The 8,961-nt window shown below is 45.2% G+C and overlaps 2 protein-coding genes across 2 annotated transcripts; one reads left to right on the top strand and one right to left on the bottom strand.

Moving 5' to 3' along the window:
- Nucleotides 1-439: 439 nt before the first annotated feature.
- On the top strand, nucleotides 440-1,087 carry PtA15_15A350 (uncharacterized protein; the record flags this gene model as incomplete). Its single annotated transcript, XM_053163548.1, has 4 exons — nucleotides 440-516; nucleotides 594-612; nucleotides 684-888; nucleotides 996-1,087. The coding sequence occupies 4 exons, from the start codon at nucleotides 440-442 to the stop codon at nucleotides 1,085-1,087; spliced, it is 393 nt and encodes a 130-aa protein (XP_053027512.1).
- A 6,280-nt stretch (nucleotides 1,088-7,367) lies between these two features.
- PtA15_15A349 (uncharacterized protein) lies at nucleotides 7,368-8,489 on the bottom strand (the record flags this gene model as incomplete). Its single annotated transcript, XM_053163546.1, has 2 exons — nucleotides 7,368-8,106; nucleotides 8,446-8,489. 2 exons carry the CDS (start codon nucleotides 8,487-8,489, stop codon nucleotides 7,368-7,370), a joined length of 783 nt encoding a protein of 260 aa, XP_053027511.1.
- Nucleotides 8,490-8,961: the final 472 nt, after the last annotated feature.

Genomic DNA, 8,961 nt, shown 5'->3' with positions numbered 1-8,961 from the left:
GACGCCACAATGCACCGTCTCTGCCGCCTTGGCCATCCGCCAATCAACTGTAACTATCCAGTAAGACAGGGTACAAATTGGATATCAATGCTGTATGGTAAGCCCCCTGCTTTTTTTTACCCGGTCCAACCGCCTCAATCCTGAAACTCATTACAATCTGCTTGTCCACCACAATCCTGCTTCTTTCCCAACAGGGATGCATTTGCGACGGACTCGGAAGACGCCTCGTGCCGGCTGTTTGACCTGAGGGCTGACCGCGAGCTGAATCAGTACACATACAACAACATGCTCTGCGGGATCACCTCGGGCAGGATTCTCTTTGCGGGTATCCCAACAAAGCGCACGACCGCAGCAAGTTGGCGTGAATCTGGGCGATCCCTTGGCTTCTACTAGGGGAGAACGGCAACCTGCCGGGAAGTCTAAAACCCCAAAGCAAAGCATGAAGGAGATGAGCAAAGAGGAGCGGAGAGCCGTCCAGGACAAGCAGTGTGCCGACAAGGGAATGCCGTATGCCAAGTAAGTGATTGGAAATTCACCAGAAGGCTCAATCTTGCAGTTATCTCATTTTTTTTTTACCTTTTGGTGTGCTTCAGCTCGTCGATCATTCAGAAAGTCCTTCTACAAGCCCCCCAGGAAGGAGTGAAATTATGGTGGTTTTAGTGGACTCACGGCCGGCTTACGAGGCAAGGAACTTTCTCAAGCTGCTGTGCAGCAAGGGCATACATCGCACTTGTTTTCTCCTCGCCGCCATTGGTCCCATTCTCCGCACCGTGAACTCCGTCTTCCTCGGCGCCCATGCTATGCTCGCCAATGGCGCTATCTATGGCCGCGCTGGAGCGGCCATGATAGCCCGGGTCATGCTTGATAGTATTCTCAGTAATGAGATCAGTAAGTTCCTTTATTTTTCTGCTATGTTGGCGTCTGCTATTCATAAGAGATCTTCAAACTCAACTCGGGAATTGACTGATTGCTATTTTTTTGGCTATGTATTGCAGGCACGTCCCAATCAAATATCCCGCCGGGTTCATCCCACCATCTCTTCAAGTTGCTGTCTACGTTGCCGACTGCGCCCCAAGAAAATAAATAAGACACAGAGACCCAAGAGCTTTTGCTGTTATGTGATTTTACCCGGCTGGAAGACATCACAATGGTGATCAGGACAACTTCAAATGCAATGTCTGGGACATGCTGAAGGGCAAAAGAGTTGGTGTTCTGGCCAGCCATGAGAACCGTTTCATCTGTCTTGGTGTCTTTTCTGACCAAATGACAGTTTTTACAGGCGGCTGGTATAGCATACTCAAGGTCAGCACTTCTTGAAATTGTCTGCCCGGCTTGTCTTGCTTGCCTTGCTCATTCTCATTGTGCTCCCTTCTGTATAGGTCTGGGCATGAACAAACACATCGGCATTAAAACCCCACCGCTTTCAACCACACAGAACCAGCGCACCCCACCACCATGTTGATCCAAGAAAGCCTTGGCGGCTAAGCTCCTCCTCCGCCCAGTTATTTTCCTTTCACCACTCACACATACACATATATATATATCTATAGTATATACATACACACTCAGCCAAAGGCAGTCCCCCAGCCAGCAGCAAGCATTGGCCTACCGTGGAGTTGAACTGATTTATGTAGACAATTGTGGACCTGTTCATGCTGCTGACAGCCCAGTTTGGCCAGCTCAAGCAGAAAATTGAGGCACTTGTCCTCTCAGGCAACCACTCACTCAACTCAATTGAAAGCTGCTACCTCCCCTTGCTCCAGTAGCACAAAAAATCTTTGGCCCCTCTTTGTCCTCCTCATCTCCCAGGTCTCCGCACCCTCCACTCCCACCGCTTCCAGTCAGCCTCAACCAGCCACATCCTCAACAACACCAAGCCCACCAAGCTCCAATCATCATCTGAGACAACTTTCCTGGCTGGAGTATCTGATTTAAGTACATGGTTTTATACATAGTTGTAAAATCATCATTCCTGTGATCTATATCCTCAAAAAAAATGTGTCCTAAGGTTTTGGAAATTTCAATTGTTGTTAACCCCTCCTGCATGATGGAAAAATGATGTTTGGCAATTTTAGGTAGGTGATTGTTAGGGTATTTGGTTGTGCACCACATATAAATCAAACTGGATTATAAATATCTCAAAAATGTCTAAAAATTCAGAATTCAAAAGCATGAATACATGAGCTACTGTGACAGAGTAGACAGTTGAGCTGATAATTTGGGCGCTGCAGCAGTGCAGCCGCCTTGTCCTCTAGTAATAGACTAATTTCCCTGACTCTGTCACATGACATGTTTATAACCAATTGTCATGTGAAAGAGCTTCAGTAGAAGTCTACATAATACTTTCACGGGGTATTTTTACACAAGTAATATTACTCTTTAATGTACAACAGTTTATTTTTATGTACTTTGTTTATTTTACTAATTTTTTGTATGTAATACTATTTTTGGGCGCTTTCTGGGGCCAATTCTTATTTATACAATTAGTACATGAAGGAATAGGAATAAGGGATTACTTTGAGTTGGTAACCCCCCTTAATTTATGATGAGGAATCTGACTCTGCAATAATAATTCACTAATTATTATTATTTACTAAGTTATTGCAGTCTTTTGGATACTTGATGTATCTCTAAGGCTGACATGGATCCAAGCTGTCCTAAAATCCAGGAGAATATTGATGGGCTTGGGATCAACCACTACAGCAAATTATCCCTCATGAAACCCAAAGAGCTTGGAAAAGCGGGTCTTAAAGTTGCAGATGCCCGAGCGCTCATCTCTAACCTTAAGAGGTATGAACACCACTTGAAGAAACAACCTGGTTGTTCCAAGTGACTTTATATAGCCTTATCTATACCTTCTTGAACACACTTGTCAAGTTGTATTCTTTTCTCATCTCGCCACTTGCTCCTTAACTACTACCTGTATTTATTCTTGTCTCAATGTCTTCTACTCCCACCTGTATTCTTTTCTCATCTCTCCACTTGCTATGTCTTCTACTCTCACCTCTCCTGTTCTCTACTTCTACAAGCGTACAAAGAAGACTTCATTCTGTGTGATATTATCTTGTCTCATCCAAATATAAGTACAAAGTTTATATAAGGGCTTGCCCTAAAGTTAACATCAAGGGCAACAAAAAGCTACTTGGATAGCATAGGCTTGAAGAGCGCTGAGGTCTCCAAAACAGGAAAATGCTATCAGGCACAGAGCAAAATAAATTGGCAATGATTGCCTGGCACCTTTGGTAACAATTTATGATCATACAAAAAAGGAAATACAACAACATTGAGAAAACAAAAATTTGGATAAGTTCAGTTGACAACAGCATGGCCAGATTCTCAGAAGAGTTTCTGGGTAAGATCTGAAGTAAAAACTAGAGGAATGAAGCCATCAATGACCTCAAAGTCTCCCTTGCTGCCTGTGAATAACTCTTCATTTTGCTTCAAGGTTGATTTGTAGACACTGAATGCCTTTTCAATGGGGTTGAAGTCTGGCGAGTACGCTGGCAAGTAGAGCAAAAGGCAACCAGCTAACTTAACAATATTGGCCACCACTCCATTGTGATGTATTTGCGCGTTGTCCATCACAAGGGAATCTTGATTGTGAAATAACCTTTAATCAGATAAATCCTGCTTGCTGGCAATCTAACCCAATCAAATATGTAACTCACTAGCACATTCTCTAGAAAAACTGGAAGGTCTCTTGGTCCATGGATTCCTCCTGCACCATGTGAGCAACCAATCCTAATGTTGAAATGGCTGGTACGATCTTGTATTGATGGGTGCTTTGCTTGCGTGGGACTCTAGGGGTTTGTTTGCCAACTACAGCCCATCCTTGAGTTCTTTGGACAACCTCTAGGCACACGCATTACTCATCTGAGTAAGTATTAAAGGAGGTTTAGTGTATATTATCAAATTATATTGAAATATAAGTAGGTGTTGGTCCAGAAGCTTACCAGTAAACACCAGAAAAGATGTTGGCACCGCTCCAACCTGGTAGATGTAATGGGCTCTCTTGATTTTGTCTTGTTTGGGATGGACGGTCCGCATTGTCTTTTTCAACATGTTCAGCCGGCCATGCAGGGTGTTTAAGATAGTCAATACTGATACAGTGATCCAATGTTCTTTGGCCAAGCTGCGTTGGATCTCATCCGCGTAAATTGATGGCTTATCAGTAACAAGCTCTTTGATAAACTTCAAGTCCTCATCATTCAAATCCAACGGACGCCCTCTCTGGAGTGGAGATAAGTGCTGGGGTTTCAAACCACGGCATGGGTCCTCTTGTATAAGATGGACCATTGGTAAAGTAAATTGCGGCTGATTGAAGCACCCAGAATTTTTTTGATCTCAGCTAGATGCTTCCCCTCGATGGCGTGACTGACAGCTGCATTTTTAAGGTCTGGTGAATATTTCTGGAAAACCATGATCGATATTGGGTTTCTTGAGTGTTACAACAATCAAAAAGGGATGGTTGATGCTCATCACTGGCTGGGCCAATTGGATATAGCAGGCAGGGGGAACGGCCGTTCCCCACTGATCTTCGGTGGGTGAGAAAGATTTTTGGGGAGAGGGGAAGGCAAAAAAGATGAAAAAAAATGGGGGAAGCAGCAAGCTTTTCTGATATAGTTGTATATACAGCTATTTTTTAAGTGGTTCCGCTTTTTGACCACACTTTTTTTTCTTTTTTGTGAACCACCTTTTTTTTTTGCCCCCAGCAACATGAAAAATATGAGGGGACTAGGTGGTAGGTGATGTGAAGCTAACTCCAGCCTTAACTCCAACCATACACTTATGGAAAGGTGGTAGAACCCCCTGGTGATAACAAAGGGGCCATTGTTCTTCAAGGGAAGTAATGCTGGAGTACCACTGGAATTCCAGCATATTTTACTGGATGTCACCTGACACCTATTCACATCAATTTTTTCATGGTACAGTCTCATCCCCCCCCCCCCCCCCCCCCCCCCCCCCCTTTCCCCTGGCACACCACAGGTCTTCCCCAAGCATGTGTATCAGGTCACCAACAATTGATCCTGCCTGTGAGCCTGGGTCTCTATAGTGACCTCAGGACACAAGAAATGGGGGGGCAATGGTTGGATTTCTTGGGATAAAGAAACTACAACTATAAGAGAAAAAGAGAAAGAGAAAGGGAAACCAAGCAGGATAAGGAAGAAGAGAAGTACTAGGTTATTCTAGTGGGAATGCACATCCACTGGCAATGCTACTCTTCTGAAGAGTGCTGCTTATCTGTGCTAGAAGTGCTACAGCTTCCTCTCAGGAGGGTATCTGGATTAGATAAGTTTAAACCAGCCACAGTTTTTTAGACTTCTCTCTGGACAGTCAAGGTTCTTAATGGGAAACCTGAGGGACAGCCCTGAAACCTAGATTTGTGGCAAAGGCCAAGTGATAATAAGGGACAGCCCTGTGATCAAGATAGAGGCAAAGGCCTGTAGATTTGGAGGGACAGCCCTGTGATCAAGAAGGAGGCAAAACCAGAAGAAAGAGCAGATCAAGCAAGACACAGAGTTGTACCTCTGAGATAAACAAGGTTCAGTGAAAGAGGTTACTTACTGTCAATATCCTAGGCGCCTGTGACGGTAGGTATACTGGGAGTATAGTAGGCTCTTTGGTGGTGATCCTGGAGTTATCTGGGTGGTGGTTCTGGTGTGCTGAAGTCTGTAGATCCGCCTCAGGCAAGGGGGATCCTGACTACGAAAATTTTCACAGTTTGCTTATGTAATTTACATATGTACATGTGGTTTGGCGCGCCTGGTAGCGCTGACACGTCACAACTGCGCAAGGGCGCCATAACTCAGTAACTCAGGGAAGGAGTATAGTTACAAGGAATTTATAAGTTGTAACTAGGGTTAAAATTGCATGAGGAAACAGAATATGAAGTCAAAACAAGGTTATCTCTTAAGATGAAAAAGATATAAAGTAATTTATATGTAACAAAGGTAGAACAGGCAGCTTTTAGGTCAGCTGTGATGACTCTAAGGCTGACACTGCCAAATCTTTGCTGCCAGCTATTAGCAACAGTGGCTCGCTACGCTAAACTACGCTATTTGACCAAAATCTCTTAGTGTAGCGGCCATTTTTGGCACACCACAGGTCTTCCCCAAGCATGTGTATCAGGTCACCAACAATTGATCCTGCCAAATCTTTGCTGCCAGCTATTAGCAACAGTGGCTTGCTACGCTAAACTACGCTATTTGACCAAAATCTCTTAGTGTAGCGGCCATTTTTCCCTCCAGGATTCATTTAGTGTTAGATTAAGTTAAAACCCGCTACGCTAACAGTCAGTGTAGTTATAATAATTTCATTTCCAAAACAAATAGCGTTAGATCTAAATAAAAAGTGCTAAACTAGAAAGTAGCGTAACTTGTTATAAGCTAACAAAATTTTTGCACACATTTAGTGTAGCTAGTGAAAACATACGCTATGCTACGCTAAACAAAAGCTTCATTACGCTGAACTAAATTGGTTAGCTTAAAGTTTTTCACTCAGACCAGACACTGGCACAAGCTTTGGGATGAAGAAAATAGGTGTTTTTTTACCCCTTCTTATCTAAGTTTCAATAAAACAGTGATTTGAGGAATCTTGGATCATGGGTTTGGCCTTTGCCTTCCCCCTTTCCCTCAAGTGGAATCAACCACAAGGCTGGCGCGAGTCCCGCTAACCAGCCTCAATCCCCCATTTCCCTATAAGCCCCCATTGTAACAGGCGGCTCCGGCGGCATAAAAAAGCCAATGTCTGGAGCCGCAGGGGAAAATTCCTGTGAGGCAGCAGCTTGCTCTTTATATATTCAAGCACCCAACTTTTTTTTTCAAGGGCACCTCAGCTGAAACACCTTCACCCAACCCAATTCCCCCCTCTTACACCAATGTACACTCCAACCTGGAAAGCCTTCACCTGCCTTCAATCCCAACCCGGACATCAACCTCCAATCCAAACTTGGACAGGATGTTTCAATCCAGTCCCAAACTGAAAATTCCCATTCACCCCCTCAAACCCAACCTAACCAGAATATGTATACTCTCCGTTTTCACCACCCCCTTGCGTGGCCGTTCACAGACATGGTGTAGAGCACCATCACCCACGTTTCGGGTAGAAGCCCAGCCTTGAATGCAGCAACGTTTTGAGCCTTACAGCAGTACAGATTTTCCATAACTTGGTTTCTCCAATCTTCCTGCCCACACCAGTGAATTACAATATAAACAGTCTACGAGGGAGCATTCAAGAAGAAAGAGTATTCAGAGTCGTTAACAGCCCAGACAAGTGGGCCTTCAGGCTGGCGATAAACCCCAACTGGACCCACAAGTCCCCCGCGCGACTTCTTACGAGTCCCGGACCCGGAGCCCGGATCCAGGTTCTCAGCGGAGAAGGGCATGTGTACTCAAATGTCCACCGTCCCGAGTGACCGCATCCACATCCGCATTCTCATGCAGATTATTCGCATCCCGCGCCGCCCAACTGAGCCCCAGATCCTGGTCCAGATGCGCATGCATGTCCCATCCCCAATCGGGCTCGGCTCCAGAGCCTGTGCCAGAAGGAGGCGCCGCGGAGGAGGTAGAGGGGGCAAGATGGAAGGCTTTCCGGATGAGCGTGGACTCGAGGTGGCTGAGAAGGATGCTTGAGTCGAGGTCAAACAGGCGCGTGGTGGTGTTGTTCGTCTCTTCTGGGCCTTCTGATCCCCCCAGCCCATCATCTGCTTGACCAACTATGAGGTCTCCTTGGTTTTCTCCTCCGCTTGGGATGCCATGATGAGTCGCTGGTGTGTGGTGAGAATACTGGTCTGCGTGCTGGCCACTTTGGGCAGGCTGAACTAGCCTAGCCCACCGGCTTTGATGTCCAAGCTCCCGCAAGGCTACGGGCCCACGGCCAAGAACTTGGCGCTGGTGTCCGACCAGGTCCTGTCGATCTCTCTGCCGTGGTTCAAAGCAGAAGATTGGTTTAGTTGGCCCCCTTTTTGTTTCTGAACACCTTTGATGAGAGAGCACTGATTTTTTTGACCATGCAGGACCAGTCTCGCCGCGGTGGCCGGCAAGAACAGGTACGCCAGACCGCGCATTTTCCCACATCCCACCATCAAAATCTTCAAGGGGCGCGACCCTATTGTTGAAAAAATCATCAATAATACACTCTTCCCCAATAAGTGTGAATTCATTCCTAACAGCCTCTTAATGATGATCTTGACTGGACATAATTGGGGCGGTAAGTTGGTGACCACAAAGATGAGTGGATGCATTGTGCTCCTGGCCCAAGTGAGTGTTACTTTTGAGAAAACTGGCTTTCAAGGCATTGAATGGATCCTCCGGTGGGGTGCAGATCGGAAGTTTTGTGCCGGCCAAACGCGCAACAGTTGGGCTCTTTGACGGCTGCTACACCCAGATGGGCATGTCTGAGGAACTGGCCCAGGGCCAAAGCGCGTTCATGGTCAAGATCATCAACGCTGCAAAGATTCTCTGGATGGCCATCCCGCGCCCCTTGGTCATCATTGATGAGCTCAGCTACGGCAGCAGTACTTATGACGGTGTGGTGCTCCATTCCAAACCATAAGTAGTATTTTATTGCTTTTCTTTACATACATTCATCATTACATTTCCCATTTCCCCCATAACCCTTCACAAATACTTCATTATTATTGCATATTCAGATTCTACGCCAAATTTCACCTATAGTCACTCATACATAGTACCCCCTTATCTTCAATGGTTCAGTAGTTATATAAGGATATAAGACTTACAGACAACCTACATTCTTCATTAGTTACAATACTCATTTCATTAGTAACCTACTTGAATCATTACAGTAAATTCCTTTTACATATTTATTCTCACATACTAAACCCTTTACATACATTTCTCATTATGTACTATGCCTATTGTACACATTACATCATTGGATCTGTGCTTACCTCTTTCAGTAGTGCTCATCATTACAAGTAGTTACTATGTTCTCATCACT

Source organism: Puccinia triticina, chromosome 15A (genome assembly GCF_026914185.1).
Source record: "Puccinia triticina chromosome 15A, complete sequence".
Lineage (NCBI taxonomy): Eukaryota > Fungi > Basidiomycota > Pucciniomycetes > Pucciniales > Pucciniaceae > Puccinia > Puccinia triticina.
This window is presented reverse-complemented; position numbering and strand designations above follow the sequence as displayed.